This window comes from Loxodonta africana, chromosome 2 (genome assembly GCF_030014295.1).
Source record: "Loxodonta africana isolate mLoxAfr1 chromosome 2, mLoxAfr1.hap2, whole genome shotgun sequence".
NCBI classification, from domain to species: Eukaryota; Metazoa; Chordata; class Mammalia; order Proboscidea; family Elephantidae; genus Loxodonta; species Loxodonta africana.
Window position 1 is genome coordinate 102947241 of NC_087343.1, and position 17656 is coordinate 102964896.

The window sequence follows — 17656 nt, forward strand, 5'->3', positions numbered from 1 at the left end:
CAGCTTCGATTTAGCTGTGGAGACACAGTCATTAATTTATTGTATTCTATTCCAGACCTGCTTTTCTAGGTTTTTGCATATGTCATGAAAAATGCTGTATGGAGCTGAGGTATGCAGGACAGTCAAATGTAAGATTATATACATGCTTTTCTGAAAGCCATATGGGCAATTTTTTTTTTTTTTTTTTTGCTAAAACTCAGCTCATCACATTTTAGGGACATCTTGTCAAACACTCTAAATATATTTGGCCAAAATTGGCAAATATGTGGGCTGGACTCTGGCACAGGGCTCCTGAGTCTCTTTGTGGCAGAGAAAGTGATCACCGCAAACTTAAAAATGACCCAGCTTTAGTTGGGCTGAAATTCTCATTTTCCTCCCTTTGCTGGCTTTCTCACAAATTATCCAATAAGTGCTATGAGTACAGCTTCCTCGATTTTTTACAGGTGCAAACAGAGCAAATGGAAAGGCTGGATCTGATGACTGTCCTGGGTAAGCTTTCCTATAAATCAGTCCAAGAATTCCATGCCCCTTTCCTTTTAAATTCTGTTCTTGAACATACTCCAATCCTTCACATATGTTCTTTCTTTCTCTTCCTAATTCTGGTGCCAAGGTTCCCTGTCTATCTTTTTAGGCAATCTGGCTGCTGCTTTTCACTGGGAGGAGCACCCTCCTTTGCTCTGAGCGCCTGATCATTTGAATAAACTTTTCAAATATGGCAACATGGGCACAAATTTGTCTTTATGTGATAAAAAGCATTTTAAGATCAAGTTCACACTGAATGTGGGTCTAAGTCAAAAGTCAGTATGATTCAGTTATTTAAATTAAACCTGGCTATACTTTTAAAGTGTAATAAAAGGTGTCTGTTAAAGCAGGCTTATTGTTTTACTTAATAAACACGTCCTGAGTACCTACTGGATAGTTGTGGCAGCTCCGTGGTGGCAGGTCTAGGTGCTCAAGTGATACCTTAAGGAGAAATCGGTCTTTGGTATTTATAAGACAGATTATAGAAATTAGTCACACACACACACATACAATTGTTTGAGGACAGGCAGAAAAGGGGAGTGATAAAGAAAAAGCAGGGTATGAGTTTTTTCTGTGCCTCTTAAAACCATAATGAATCAAATGCTGAAAAATTCACCTGACGGGGCAAGACTAAGGCAAGGAAATCACTTGCCACATGACCTGTGGGATCAGTGAAGACCAAGTAACACATTAAAGGGAGCTACCGTGAAGGACAGCAACTTTGGAGGCTTAAATAAGACCTGCTTTGACTGGAAATAATAGTACGTAGTAATACATAGAAAGACTGAGTTCCTTACGTAAAATTAAATGTATATTTGCATAAATTTTCAAACCACTATCGTTTTCCTAGAAGAAACTAATCAAGGCAGGAAAATGTATTTCCAGCCAATAGTTAGAGTTGACAAGAGAATATGGTAACACAATCTTACCTTAAAGGCATTTGCCTTCTGATCTTCAGGGACAGAGAACGAGCAGCCCCCACCCCCAAACACAACTATACAGACATTTGATATAATAGTTGGGAAAACATGATAATATTATTTGAGTCACTACCTTTGAAACTTTGAGTAAACATTCTTTAAAAACTAAATTGACAAGCTCAGCATGACACAATCTGAAAATAATATTTCACTATGACTTTTGTTACTACAAATGAATTATTTAAATAGCAAAATAAAGCCAGCTATACTACTAAGGAAACTAGCTAAAATATGGTATTTTAGAATTTGAGTTTTCATTTCAAATATAATTTCAGGATACATTTGGTAGAAATATGTAATTATAGTAATATATGTTTATTTAAGATATGTAAAGCTTATGTAGACCACATGATCATAGATACTAATTTAGAATGATTATAAAGTTGTAATTTGTAATCTTTTTTCTTTATTTAGTAACTTGTCCCCTCATTCAAAAAAATCAATCTATAAAGATTTAAAAAACAAGCAGCTTTGCAATATATTCTAGATATCTGTATTAACATGTCTGGATTTATTCTGCAAATCAAAAAAATAATTTTTCAGTTAACACTTTTTTATACAGTGAAACTTGTGAGAACCAGAACTCAATAGCCAAAAAAACAAACCCAGTGCCGTCGAGTCGATTCTGACTCATAGCAACCTTACAGGACAGAGGAGAGCTGCCCCACAGAGTTTCCAAGGAACGCCCGGTGGACTCAAACTGCCAACCCTTTGGTTGCAGCCGTAGCACTTAACCACTATGCCACCAGGGTTTCCAGAACTCAATAGGACTGCCTTATTTCTGAGTCTTGCGAATTTTCTGCTTTTGACAGGGTGCAGTCTTAGCACTTTTCTATTGCTCTTGATTCTTGAAAAATATTTAAGCTTTCCTTCTCTAACAGGTTTTCGCCTTACAAAGGTTCCCACTTGTAGAGGTTTTACTGTATATAACCAATTTGAAACTGCTTCCATATTCAAACCAAGTGGAAAACAACTTTTAGATGATATTTACTCCAACTGTAACTCTTTCCTGAATTTACAATGTCCCCCTCCCTCCATCCCTATGTAGGTGGTTTCCTAAGATAGTATTCTTCATTTCTTCTCTAAAAATAGAAAACTTGAAATAATGAAGGCCAATTAGGTATTTTTGTCTTCTGAAACAGTAAGGAACTGGAATTTGAGAAAACCAAGATCTCAGAATTTTTATTAGCCATCTTGTTTCCATGAGCTCTAATAATTTAGTTTATTTACTCAATTATATCTAAAGAACTTCGCTGCCCTGTCTAAATCATAAAAAAAAAAAAAAAAATCATAGCATCTTAAAATTCCTAAATTCACTTCCCTAAGGCCATAGGTCAAATGGACTAATTCAGAATTTTATGGATAAAATAATCTGGACAAAAAGAATTCTCTAATGCTTAATTTAGGAAATTAATCTGTTGACTGTCTGGCCCTTAGAAAGCCGTTGTAAGAGAAGGAGTGATAGTCGTCGCCTCGCACTGGCCCGTGCTGCCTGCTGTGGAACACCATGCACCTCCCTGCATGAGCACAGGAATGGCCAGAGCATTGGTTGGACCACCAGAAACCTCCTCCCGACCAGCCAGTGCATGCGGCACACTTCCAAACAACAGCTGCAATTTAAAGTCATGGGCTCGACTTCTGATAATGAAAGAAAGTGGGAAAGATCTAATAAGGATCATTTTACTAAGGGATAAAAACTCTGCCAGATGCCCACTGCTGGCAACTGTTATTGTGCCCACAGAGGAAGGAGCCCGTCTGGCCTGAGCCAGGAGGAGGGGCACCGAGGACACATTTGTGGGAGGCTTAGCTGAACACTCCTAAGGATTCTGCTGTATCAGCCTGAAATGTCCCTGACTTCTATCTCTTCAGGCTCTGCCTACATTTCATCCCTCTGGGGTTGACAGACTCACTCCAATTCCTGCTTCTCCTAGTCTTTTAAAAAGTATTTCTGTGGCTGAGGTGACAGTGTGTCCCAGTCAGGCCTTAGGACAGGAGCTGGTTAAGTCAGGAACAAGGCAGTGTCCAGCTATAAAGGCCAAGTCAGCATTTTTTCCCCCTCCCCCTGCACACCACCATTTCTACCACCAGCTCTTCAGAAGAAAAATAATCCTATGACTCACTCAGTCTACCTGGACCTACCACACTCAGAAAGGTGGAGGGACTTAGAAAAAAGTCTTCACCCTTTCCCTTTGTCTCGGTACAGATTAACCAGACACATTAATTTGCATTCACAGGAACGGAAAAAGATAGTACTGATTATTAACAGGCAATAGAAGGAGCCAGAAGCAAACAAAGCCACTGACTTTGGTAGCTTTGACTAAAAAAGTAAATTAAAAAAAAAAAAAAATCAGGAACTAAGTGGATGGCTGGGAAAGAAATCAGAGACTATTTGATCCCCTATCTCCTAGACGATGTTGGTATATAAACGTAGGTGCTTCTGGAGTCACAGCAATCCAAACTTAATCCCAAACATGTGAACACTAGGGTGCAGGAGGCACAAATGAAAGCCACATATGAAGGCAGGAAAGCTAACAGAACTCCCTTGGTCAGCCCTTAGCAATTATGCAGATCAGTGGGCAACGGGGGTCTCTCTGCCACCTCACTGGGCACCATCATTCCCCTTCCCTGGGTGGGCCTCCTCTCCCCACTCCTTCCCTGCTAGGTGTACAGTGTCATCAATTTTACTGTAATCAACTGTACAGTCTGCTTGTTGCTCCACACAGGTGGCTGGCTGACCCACTGTCCCCAGCAATGCCTCTCCCCACCCTCTGCTCTGTGGGTCTGTTTCTGACTATGGGTTGGCCTCTCCTGCTGGTTTCTTCCTCTCCCAGCCTCTGTGTGTTTTTCCCTCTTTACATCCCCTAATCTACCCTCCTTCTCTTGAAACAGGCAAGCTTATCGTTCTATCTTGCAGGGCTGAGTTTCTCTCCAGTGTCTGTCTCTGTCCCTCTGCCTGCCTATCTGGCTTCCCCCAGATGGGCCTCCCACTCAACGCAGGAGCTGCTCTCTTCCCTGCCCACACACCTGTCTGGAAGTAGCTACAGGCACATGCAGTTCTGTATTTCTTGTATCCCCTTGCACTTCTATCGTTGGGTGTGCACTGACCATACATGAAGCTTTCTCTGTGGGACTTTTTCATATGTAGGAAGGTATCTTTCTCTCTGTATTTTTCACCATATGCTTCTCTGGTGGGTATACATATGCACCCTGGCATGTACATCATGTATTCAACAAGCTCTGAGTGCCTTCATGAGAACATGCTCATCTCTGAGTCTCTCCTGCTCTGTCACATGGGTTCATGTACAACTGTGTCCCTGTGTGCACATTTATGGGAGGGGTCTCTCTGAATGTGAGTTCTACCAGGTTCACAAGCATCCAGTGTACCAGGGTTTACACCTCTCCTGAGGCTCTGCCTCTGACTCTGTGCATTTAAACTGCCTGGCACTAGTGGGAGCTCAACAGATGTTAATTCTTTTCTTCACTTTTATCTAAAAAACTATGTCAGCCTCTGTCTAGTGTCCCTCTGCCCCTCTCCTATGAAACCAATCGGAGTGTTTCTTTGGTATGGACTGGCTATTTGTCAGGGCGCCGTGGGAGTTTTATCTCCCTCTGGCTGTCTCTCTTCTCTCGGAGTAAAAGGTTACCAGTCCTACATATGGTATTCCCTTCCCTCATGCAATGCGTCCACTCCTGTCTTGCTCATCCACACATAGTACTGCATGTCCATAAACGGATTCCCGTGCACTCTGGTGTCGCCATCCCTTCTGTGTCTCTCCCACCCTCCCACTTTTTTTTTTTTTCATGGTGAAAATGTGTTCCTGGGACTGCTGTCCAGTTGCGGCATATGTGTATCTAAGTGAGCTATACTCGAGGTGTGTGTGTGTGTGTGTGTGAGTCCATGGGTCCGGAATGCGAGGTGAGAGACGATCCTCCTCGAGTCTGGCCGCTTCACAGCGTATCCCCCCACCCTCGTCTACACGTCGGTGAGTCCGCTCGAGACGCGCGGCTCGGCTCTTCTTTCGGCTACGCAGAGTTTCGCGAGTCTCTCCCCCCCAGTATTCTATGCCTTGCTCCTAGGTGAGCGCTGGGTGTGTGAGGGTCCTCGGGTCTCCTGTACGCGGTGGTGGTGTGTGTCTGCCCCGGACGCTGTGCGTCTCCCGGAACGCGAAGCGCCCGTGTCCCCGAGTCATTGTTAGTAAAAAGTGTGTCCCCTCCCTCCATACAAGAGGACCTGTGTCCGGATCTGAGTACATGGTTCTCTCCTACCCCCACCCATAAGCAGAGCACTTGTGTTCCCAAGTCCCCGCGAGTACAAGGGGTGTCTCCCCCATACACGGAGCGCCGGTGTCCCCGTCTCTCCAAGTACAAGGTGTGTCTCCCCATACGCGGAGCGCGTATGTCCCCGTTTCTTTGGACCCCCGGTACCTATGTGTTACCCTAAGACGCGGACGGCCGCGGGTCCTCTCAGGTTGGTAACCGGTACTCCGAGCGCGCCCCCCACTGCCTCCGTGGGCAGCGTGGTCGTCTCACTTGTCTCCCCGGTGCCATCTCTCCCTTTTGGGGGCAGAACGGCCAGGAAACCCGGAGGCGCCGTCGGAAAGTCCCGCTGCGGCGCCGCAGCCCAGCCAGGGCTGCGGCTGCCTCGGCCCCGCCGCCAGGGGCCGCCCGCCCGCTCGCCTACCAACGCCCCGGCGCCCGGCCGGCCCGGGACCGCAGCGTCAGCGACCCTGCCCGGCCCTGCCCTGCCCTGCCGCCGCGGGCGCTGATGGCAGCGGCGTTGAGCCACGGCTCCCCCGTCCCCGCCAGCCCCGCTCAGGGTTCCTGGGCCTGAGGGAGACGCGGCGGGCGGCGAAGGGCGCCCTCTCCCTCTCTGACCGCGGCCGGCTTGTCCGCTCACCTTCTGGCTCTGGTAGGTCTCGAGCGCCCGGATCGCCGTTTCGGTAAGCTTCACATGCAGTACAGTGATGTTGTCTTGCCCCAGCCGCCCGCACGACAGCCCATAGCGCTTCTCCTCCCGCAGGCCCGCCGCCCCCCCTGCCGCCATCTTAAACTCCCCGGGGTGCCGCTGCCGACGCCTCTCGGGCTGTAGCCTCCACTGCGGCCGCGGCTGCTCGGGCTTCTGCAGCCGCCGCCACAGCTACGGCCATCCCGCTGCTGACGTACTGTCATATACTGCGCTCACCCAGACCTCGGGCAGCCACCGCCGCCACCCGCCCCACCCTTCGGCCCCGCGCCCCGCCCTGGGGCGGCCTGATTGGTCCCGAGCCCCTCGGGACCGCTCTCATTGGTCGTCCTCTTCTCTCACGGGGGCGGGGCCCAAAGTCGCTGGAGTTTTGCTCCCGGGACGGGACGTCCGAGAAGTGAGAGGCTGACGTCGAGGTGACGCGTCAACTTAATCACATCTGACGTCACGTCTGGTCGTCTTGGCTCCCCCGCCGCGATTGGCCAGGCTGACTTGGGGATCCCTTGCTAATTGGGTATTCAGGTTGTCTGGTCTGGTTACCTGGAGTCGGAGCCCCGCCCCTTGGAGGGTAGTAGTTAAGAGCAGAAGAGTAAGCGAGAGTTGCTTCTTGCGCTGCTGGTCCAAGGGTAGGAGGACCCCCCAACCCAAATGTGTGAGGGGATGACAGTGAACAAGTAAGGACTTTGTCCTCCGACGGCTACATAAGAGATGGTGGAGCTCGATGTGTGTGCGCGTGTGTGAGGGAGAGGCAGTAGGCAGAGTCACTGGAGAGCCGCTTCTTAAAGTTCAATTTAGTGTCATTTCACTCTGCACTTGAAATCAGTGGATTGACCCTAAGCCTTAGGAGTTGTGTTAGATTGTGTGGAGTATCTTAAGTACCAAGCTGTCCCTAAAGTTTAAATGCCTTTGGTGTGGTGGGCACATTATTATAGAGAATTGAAGTTCAAGGTCTTTTCCTGCCATGCCGGGTTGTGATCTCAGAGGAACATGTTCCGTTCCTCCAAAGCTCGCCATAGCGTCAGGATTGTGTCTTTTTGTGGGAAAAGCCACTGTTGGTTGAAGTGGTATCTCTGTTCAAAGGACTGTTGAAGAATAGTAGAACTGGTCTTGACCTAAATTAAAAACAATATTGACATCTCTTATTCTCCAGTTCTGTTTGAGTTCTGTCCAGTTTACTTGACAGGTATAAAGGATGTAGCTAGGGTTTAAGGTCAGGAGACGGGCTATTGAGACTAAGCGGACGTGTCGGGAGTGGGGAGTATGTGGAGGCCTGGCATACTTTCCATTCCCCACGTTATTCCATGTGTAGGCGTGACTAAAGGAGGGCACATAATCAAGAGCTCTCTTGAGGCTGTGTGTGTATATACTGGCAGACTTCCGTTAGAGGGGATGAATTAACTGGGTGATCAAAAACACTAGATAAAAACAAACCATCGAAAGGTTTGAAACCGTTGAAAGGCAGTTGTGAATTTTTTTTTTTGAGGTGCTGTTGTTTATGGTAGATTATAAAACCTTGTTTTGCAGCGATTCCGCCAGAAAAATTTATAGGCAATCAGCGATTCCCACCGTTTTAAATAAGATAGATCCTTTTTTTCCCAGGAATACCCAAGTGGGCGCTTTCCATGACCCCACCCCCTACCTGAATAAATCCCTTCCCCAGACTACAGGCACATTACCTCTTGATTCAGACTGACAAGCATTGTATGTGTATATTGTGAAATACAGAATTAATTCTCCTGCTATAGAGAATGGGTTAAGTGGAAACACCTGTACTGGAATGCTGGTTGCATCACAAGGGAGCAGTTTGTAAATTGACTTAATTTCAATCCACTAGAATTGGCTAGTTGTTAAGACATGATTAACACTTGTTAATTTAGTTTACTTCAGTGATAAACATAGAGTGTTAATTATCTTAAATTCAATGCGTAGAAAAATTAAAGCAACCACGAAAAATGGATAAAGAATTTTACTTTCAGAAGGGAAAGAGAAACTTTATTATCTGGTTTTTCAGCTTTCCAAAAATTAATACCTGTTAGGGATTGACTTGTGCCCCCCTCCCCCCACCAAATATGTGTTGTAAATCCTAACCCCTGCTAACTGAAAGGCCTGAGGTTCGAAACCACAGCCGTTCCTCGGGAAAATGATGTGGCAATCTGCTTCCGTAAAGATTTACAGACTTGGAAACTCTATAGGGCAGTTCTACTCTGTTCTATAGGGTGGCTATAAATAGGAATCAACTTGATGGCAATGGGTTTAGTTTGGTTTTATACCTGTGGTTATAATCGCATTTGGTAATAGGTTTTGTTTGTTATGTTAATAAGACAGTATTAGTGTAGGGTAAGTCTTAAATCTATCTCTTGAGATATACAAAAACCCAAAACCAAACCCACTGCCACTGAGTCAATTCCGACTCACAGCGACTATAGGACAGAGTAGAGCTGCCCCTAAAGCGTTTCCAAGGCTGTAAGTCTTTATGGAAGCAGACTGCCACATCTTTCTCCCTCGGAGCCGCTGGTGGGTTCAAGCTGCCAATCTTTTGCTTAGCAGCCAAGCTTTAAACCACTGTACCACCAGGGCTTTGAGATACAAAATAGCAAATTAACTAAGCAAGCACAAATGGAAGAGAAGACACATATCACATGTTCAACAAGGAATCTAGGAATAGAAACTGAAAAGAGACAAGGATCTTCCCCCTGACAGAGACAGAGCCTTCCTTCCCCTAGAGCCAGCACCCTAAATTCAGATTCTTGCTTCCTAAATTATAAGAAAATTAATTTCTCTTTGTTAAAGCCACCCACTTGTGGTATTTCTGTTATAGCAACACTAGATAACTAAGGCAATACCTTATTCAAATAGTTCATATCTAAGTGAATTATAGTCTAAAAAGTATTCTATACATGAATTATGCTTTTTTTGTATTTACATTGACAGGGAAGAACTGACTGCATATCTAAAGCCTTAATTATTTGGAAGGAGTTGACCAGAACAAGTAAAACCTGTATCTCACAGCTTTTCCGGTAAAGGTGGGTAAATCCCCACCCACATGCCATCTTTACTCGGTCTCCTTACTCAGAACTTCTGATGACATCTAAACGAGGGGAGAAGGGGAGAAGAGGAGGGGAGGGGAAAGCTGGTTTTCACTGTACTTTTCAAATGTCTAACCTGCAGCCCTTTTCCTAGTAATTTTTTTTTTTAATTGTGGTAGGAGAATTTTTCTTGTGTCTTTATTTTAGCAAGTAACAGTTTTTTAGTGGATAATAGCCTCGGAAGACTGGCCTGGCTATTGGCTTCCAAAACTTTACAGCCTTCAAAACCTTGTGGAGCAGTTCTACTCTGTATGCTTGAAGTTTCCATGAGTTGGAATTGACTAGACAGCAACCAACAACAACATATTATTGTAGTGGGTTAATATTTGTACTTCCCTCTTTTGAGCTTTTAGACTATAGGAGGAAGCAATGGCCATGTGCAAAGTAATATGGTAATCCATGTACAATGTACTGTGGTAATGTTATATGGTGTGTCTTTGATCTTTCCCAGTGTGGTATGCATTGTACCACCCTGAATCAAGAGTTAAGTTGTGATGTACATAAACAGTTTCCGTGATGTACATAGGGTAATTAATTTTGAAAGGACTGATGAAAGTTGCTCTTTTGGAAGGCTGCCATTTTATAGATATTTTCTGTACCTCTATTCAGCTTAAATAATTAACAAATAATTATTGAATGCCAACTAAGTATAAGACACTGTGGGGAAATTTAAAAAATAAACTGCATCGTCTCTTATTGAAAGGAATTTTCTATTTAAATGGGGTAAATGAACCAATATACTCAAAGCAAAACAAAATAATTAGAGAGTAAATACTAACTTGGACAGTGGTGGTGGTAGTCAACTAAGAAATTCAAAGAAAGAAGTCAGGAGAGGTTTCATGGAGGCAGTGGAACTTGAACATCCCTTGAGGAATGAGTAGATTCTATATAGATGAGTAGAGATGGTCTAGATGGGGAGAGGCCAGCTGAAGACGATCTTAATTATCATTCTAGCCAAACCCATTCATTTTATGAATGAGGAAACTGAGACCCAGTTAATTTAAAAGCAATCTGCCTAACATATTACTATTAGTAGAGGCACAGTCTGAATCAGATATTTAAATGTCCTTCTGGTCACTATACATACTGACTAGCTATTGTTTAGATTTATATGAAAAGAAATCTGCCTTATGTGATGGCTTAGCATAGGGAAAAGACAAAAAGGAAGCAAACTGGTGTCCAGTGTACAGTGAAGGCAGAGGGTGTGTGAACATCAAGGCGTTTCCTGGCCTTGAGATGCCTTGTGGCTCCTCATTGATGGTTGCCGAATATTTAATGACCATGCTGAGGTCACTAATGCAGATGCCTTCAGGGATCATTGAGTACCCAAAATGAGTGTAATAGTCCAGATACAGTTCACCAGGGACTGAAGGTGCTGGACTGTGGTGAACTGGGGGTAGGTGAGTGAGTGTTTCAAGGGGTCAGTGGTTTCAAGGTCCGATTGATTGTTGCCAGGTGAGCATGCAAAAAAGCCCAAATTTTTATGTGAACCTCCTGATTTTTGCTTTTTAGCACCTTATTAAAAATTTTTAATAAACATCTTGTGAACATTTAAAAAGTCATTGGGCCACAATTAGCCTGTATGATTTCTATTTTTCAACCTCAGGTTTAGTGATTTCCAATGCAGAGAAAGGCCATTTTGTCTTATACCTGCCTTAGAAGTTTTGTGAGTTATTTCTTAAAGCCACCTATACAAAAAGTTCCTATTAATATCTTAATAGGGAATGGCTTCTGTTATGAAAAGAAAACAAAGAATCTTATAGAATTATATCAGAGAAAAAAATATCAGAGAAGCTCTGTGAAATTCTCGCCTCTTGGGATTCTCTCTCCCTGATACTGTCTACTTGTCATTGTGTTTGACCCACAGCATTACACTGCTCTCCTTTCAAGACTTTGGACCAGTCCTGTACAGAAATATTTCCGTGGGTACAACTGAGGTTGGAGCTTAATGTTTTTTTAAAAGAAACTTTACTAAATGTTTACATTGTTGTTTTTGTTGTTAGGTGCCATCTAGGTGTTTCAGACTCATAGCAACCCTATGTACAACAGAATGAAACATTGTCCGATCCTGTGCCATCCTTACAATCCAAATGTTTATTACAGAGAATTAAAAATGAAATGCCTGCAGGAAGGACATAAATATTTGTTTTCTAAATCAAAGTTTCAAACTGAACAGTTATTACTGTAACATGTGATTGTTTTTTTACTCAACCCCACTTGAGTGTAAGAAATATCATTGCATTGTTATTATTTATGATTATTAGTACTATTATTATTGCTAAATCTTGCTCTGAGCTCCCATCCCACTATGTTGTAGAACGTTAAATCCACATGTCATACAAAGATCCCAGAGTTTAGGGGATGACTCTCCAGTCTATGTCTGTGACTGCTGATATGCTCCATTAGTGGCTCAAGAATTTCTCTTTAGAAATGGTTTGGGGTCAGGTGCAATCCAGATGGAAGGAACCAGGGGATGAAACGAAGCTGGGTTTGCTAAGCAAGCATAATGATGTGTTACTTAGATTGTGTGTTCATTTAGGGTGGGTTGAGGGTGGCACTGATGAAGATTATGGGAAGAGAAGGTGAAGTTCTCCCTAGCCACTACCTGGCACCAAAATGTATATGATGATGGTCCAAGTCCACATGATTTCCTGAAGGGGATAACTTATCTGGGGCTTTACTGAGACTGGCACCATTGGGGTACATAGTCCAGCCTCCATAGGTGTGTTCTCTCTAGAGTCCTAACATTCTCCTGGAGAACTGAAAGGACATGGGGCTTGAGTGTACCGTTCCTGGGACTGGTAGCCTCTGCCCCTTCCCAATCTTGGAAAAAGTGGTCCCAGCTCTGGACCTTTATACTCTCCCAGTCTCCAGAGTTCCTTTTTCGTTTTAGGACAGACTGGTTCTTTTCAAAAACTGTGATCTGGAATAAGGAAAACCCTTACCACTGTCCCTCGAAGGTGACATCCCTTCTTGATTCTTGGTGGGGCCGAGTAGAAGGCTAGGTGGGCTGATCTGTTGCTTATTATCTCAGGTATATGGAAAACAAAACTCTTAACTTTCTAAAACAGATATTCAGTCTTTACTAACACTTTTCTAAAGGGCTTCCTTCCCTCTGTGTTCTTTGTCATTCCCCACCTGAAGATCAGGCTTTAGGAAGTTATATGTCCTTTGGAGCCCAAAAGACTCAGGTTTACTTCCAAGAAAGCAAATATACCAAGAAAACCCTCCCCTCCTCCCCTGATACCAAAAACCAAACCCACTGCCGTCGAGTCGATTCCGACTTATAGCGACCCTATACAAGGGAATATTTTGTCCATAGCTGACTGGCTGAGCGCTAATGATTGAGCTCTACATACTTATGGAGAATTTTATATTTCCATGGTTGGGATCCTGCCTCCTAACGGCCTTTTCCCACCCTCAGTATTGGGAATGGGCTTGTAACAGTCTGCCCATTACTAGTCTACAATGTAATAATACTTAATGGTTACAGTGACCATAAAACAAGAATTGCACAATATAGCAACTGAAGTGTCCCCTTCTCCCACATGATAATTGTTTCAGCATAGTGCAAAGTTTTCTGGAAGGTTTCAAGTAGACTCTGAGAAGGAGAGCGGGAAAGAGTGGCCTCACAACTCTTACTTTTTCATGCTGTCTTGTTCTGAAAACAAGCACATGCATTTCTAAATAAATTGTTGGAAGAACTGGGGGGAGGGGGATTGTCTGCACACCTTTTCACTTCCAAACATACTAATAATGGGCCAAATGTCATCAACATGCAGAACAACAATGAAAATTATTAATAACTTACTTCTGATGGGGCCTTGCAGTTTAAAAGCAATTAAGCTATGTTATCTCTGAATCGTCTCAGTAACTCTGTGAGGTTAGCCATTGTTTTATACTCATGTTACCTTTGGGGAAACTGAGGCTCAGAGAGTCTGTGTGTAACTCAACCTGTAAGTGACAGAGCCTGGTCAGAACCTAAGATTTCCTTTTCCAAATCTACCACTTCTACCTTTGAACAAGGCTCCAAAGTCTGAGGAATTATGCTGAATATGTCAGATTATCACAGTAAAATTAATAAAGAGAAAATGGTTGCCTGTACTTCCTTGTTCAGCTTGGTAATTGGTTTTGTTGTTGGTTTTGAAAGCAAGACTTTATTCATTTGAATCACCCCCTCCACACACAAACATCCATATCCTTCTAAATAGTAAGAAGGCAAATAAAAAGATTGATTCAACTTTGATTTATTGTTGCTAGCATATTGATGTTAGAGAGAATTAGGAAAGCTGATTCTATTTTTATGTGTTGCATAATTTGTAAGGTACTGGAACCCTTGGTATAACCAATGTGCCCAGTATATATGTGCTCAGTGAAAAGGCTCAGAGTATAATTTAAAATTATTGTAAAGATTTATAGTTGTTTTATCTTTGCTTTTATTGCATGTTGTTGTTCATATCTATGATTTATTTTGATAGTAAGTCTTTGGACAAAAGCATAATCCCTGGTAATATCACTGTTCCCATGGGAAAATATTACTCATTTCGTAACATTGTTTCAGAGCATATTATGACAAAAAGTAGAGGATAAATATATTTCACATGTGAACACATAAGACTTTTGTGTTTCAAGTTAGAGAGATAGAATTACAGTCATGGCTGATCCCATTATGTTATCAATCAGCCATTTTCAAGTATTTATCATCTTCGATCTTGTTGGTATATCTGTTATAGCTTACTATTTTAGGTATAGTCTGCTATTTTGGGCCACCACTCGTCTGTCAGCTTGTTATACTATGGTGGCTTGAGTGTTGCTGGAAGCTATGTCACCAATATTTCAAATACCAGCAAGGTTACCCATGCTGGACAGGTTTCAGCAGAGCTTCTACACTAAGAAAGATTAGGAAGAAGTATCTGGTGATCTACTTCTAAAAAAAAAAAAAAAAAGGAATTGGCCAGTGAAAACTTCATGAATAGCCGTGGGGCATTACCTGATATAGTACTAGAAGATGAGCCCCTCAGGCTGGAAGGCACTCAAAATATGACTAGGGAAGAGCTGCCTCCTCAAAATAGAGTTGACCTTCATGACCTGAATGGAGTAAATCTTTTGGGACCTTCATTTGCTGATGTGGCATAACCCAAAATGAGAAGAAACAGCTGCAAACATCCATTTATAATTGGGATGTGTCATGTATGACATATGAATCTAGGAAAATTTGAAGTTGTTAAAAAGGAAATGGAATGTATAAAGATCAATACCCTAGGCATTAGTGAGCTGAAATGGACTGGTACTGGCCATTTTGAATCAGATAATCATATGGTCTACTATGCCGGGAATGACAAATTAAAGAGGAATGGCATCACATTCATCATCGAAAAGAGCATGTCTACATCTATCATGAAGTACAATGTCTACAAAGAAGAGTGGAACCCTGGTGGCCCAGTGGTTAAGAGCTCGGCTGCTAACCAAAAGTCAGCAGTTCGAATTCACCAGCCACTCCTTGGAAACCTATGGGGCAGTTCTACTCTGTTGTATAGGGTTATTATGAGTCAGAATCAAATCAACAGCAACGGGTTTTCGGTTACAAGGAAGACCAGTCAATATGACTGTTATTCAAATTTACACATTGACCATTAATGCGAAAGATGAAGAAATTGAACACTTTTATCAACTTCTGCAGTCTGAAATTGATCAAACATGCAATAAAAGTGCATTGATAATTATTAGTGACTGGAGTGCAAAAGTTGGAAACAAAGAAGGATCAGTAGCTGGCAAATATGGCCTCGGTGATAGAAACAATGCTGGAGATTGAATGATACAATTTTGCAAGACCAAGGACCTATTCATTGGAAATACCTTTTTTTCAAACACATAAACAGCGACTATAGACAGAGACCTCACCAGATGGAATACACAGGAATCAAATTAACTACATTGCGGAAAGAGATGATGGAGAAACTCAATATCACCAGTCAGAACAAGGCCAGGAGCCGCCTGCAGAACACATCATCACAAGTACATCACATCTGCAAGTTAAAGTTGAAGCTGAAGAAAATTAAAACAAGTCCACGAGAGCCAAAGTACAACCTTGAGTGTATCCCACTTGAATTTAGAGAGTATCTCAAGAGTAGATTTCGTGCATTGAACACTAATGACTGAAGACCAGACGAGTTGTCAGATGACGTCAAGAACATCATACATGAAAAAAGCAAAAGGTCATTAAAAAGACAGGAAAGATAGAAATACCAAAATGGATCTCAGAAGAGACTCTGAAACTTGTTTCTGAATGTAGAGCAGCTAAGGCGGATGGAAGAAATGATGAAGTACAAGAACCGAACAGAGGATTTCAAAGGGTGGTTTGAGAAAGCAAAGTATTATAATGAAATGTGCAAAGACCTGGAGTTAGAAAACCAAAAGGGCAGAACACACTCATCATTTCTCAAGCTGAAATAACTGAAGAAAAAATTCAAGCCTCGAGTTGCAATAATGAAGGATTCTATGGGCAAAATATTAGATGATGCAGGAAACATCAAAAGAAGATGGAAAGAATACCCAGAGTCACCGTATCAAAAAGAATTGGTCAACGTTCAGCCATTTCAAGAGGTAGCATATGATCAAGAACTGATGGTATTGAAGGAAGAAGTCCAAGCTGCACTGAAGGCATTGGCAAAACACAAGGCTCCAGGAATTGATGGAATACCAATTGAAATGTTTCAACAAGCGGATGCAGCACTGGAGGTGCTCACTCATCTATGTCAAGAAATTTGGAAGACAGCTACCTGGCCATCAGACTGGAAAAGATCCATATTTGTGCCCATTCTAAAGTAATGTGATCCAACAGAATGTGGAAATGATCGAACAGTATCATTAATATCATGTGCAAGTAAAATTTTGCTGAAAATAATTAAAAAAACAGTTGCAGCAGTACATTGACAGGGTACTGCCAGAAATTCAGGTTGGATTCAAAAGAGGACATGGAACAAGGGATATAATTTCTGATGTCAGATGGGTCTTGGCTGAAAGCAGAGTACACCAGAAAGGTGTTTACTTGAGTTTTATTGACTATGCAAATGCATTTGACTATGTGGATCATAACAAATCATGGATAACATTACAAAGAATGGGAATTCCTGGACACTTAATTATGCTCATGAGGAATCTGTACATAGACCAAGAGGCAGTTGTTCAAACAGAACAAGGGAATACTGCATGGTTTAAAATCAGAAAAGGTGTGCGTCAGGGTTGTATCCTTTCACCATACTTACTCAATCTGTATGCTGAGCAAATAATACGAGAAGCTGGACTGTATGAAGAAGAATGGGGCATCAGGATTAGAGGAAGGCTCATCAACAACCTGCAATATGCAGATGACACAACCTTGCTTGCTGAAAGTGAAGAGGACTTGAAGCACTTACTAATGAAGATCAAAGACTACAGCCTTCAGTATGGATTGCACCTCAACATAAAGAAAACAAATATCCTCACAATTGAATTGATAAGCAACATCAAAATAAATGGAGAAAATATTGAAGTTGTCAAGGATTTCATTTTACTTGGATCCACAATCAATACCCATGGAAACAGCAGTCGAGAAATCAAATGACCTATTACATTGGGCAAATATGCTGCAAAAGACCTCTTTAAAGTGTTGCAAAGCAGAGATGTCACGTATGCATGCTAAAGCTGGACAATGAATAAGAAAGACCAAAGAAGAATTGGTGCTTTTGAATTATGGTATTGGTGAAGAATATTGAACATACCATGGACTGCCAGAAGAGTAAACACATCTGTCTTGGAAGAAGTACAGCCAGATGCTCCTTAGAAGCAAGGATGGTGAGACTTTGTCTCACATGTTTTGTACATGTTCTCAGGAGAAACCAGTCCCTGGAGAAGGACATCATGCTTAGTAAAGTAGAAGGTCAGCGAAAAAGAGGAAGACCCTCAAGGAGATGGATTGGCACGGTGGCTGCAACAATGGGCTCAAACGTAGCAAAAATTGTGAGGATGGCACAGGACTGGGCAGTGTTTCATTCTGTTGTACATGGGGTTGCTGTGAGTCAGGACTGACTCAACGACTCCTAACGACAACAACAACTTCATATTTT

General features: G+C 42.6%; 1 protein-coding gene across 2 annotated transcripts in view; it reads right to left on the bottom strand.

Moving 5' to 3' along the window:
- ELL2 (elongation factor for RNA polymerase II 2) overlaps positions 1-6667 on the bottom strand; it is a 79920-nt gene extending 73253 nt beyond the window's left edge. The window contains exon 1 of one of the 2 annotated variants that reach the window (XM_064274239.1): positions 6400-6667. In XM_064274239.1, the coding sequence (XP_064130309.1) occupies positions 6400-6546 (147 nt within the window). In that variant the 5' untranslated portion in view covers positions 6547-6667. The remainder of the gene's footprint in view (positions 1-6399) is intronic. The other variant, XM_064274238.1, reaches the window with a different exon arrangement.
- Between the last annotated feature and the right edge of the window lie 10989 nt (positions 6668-17656).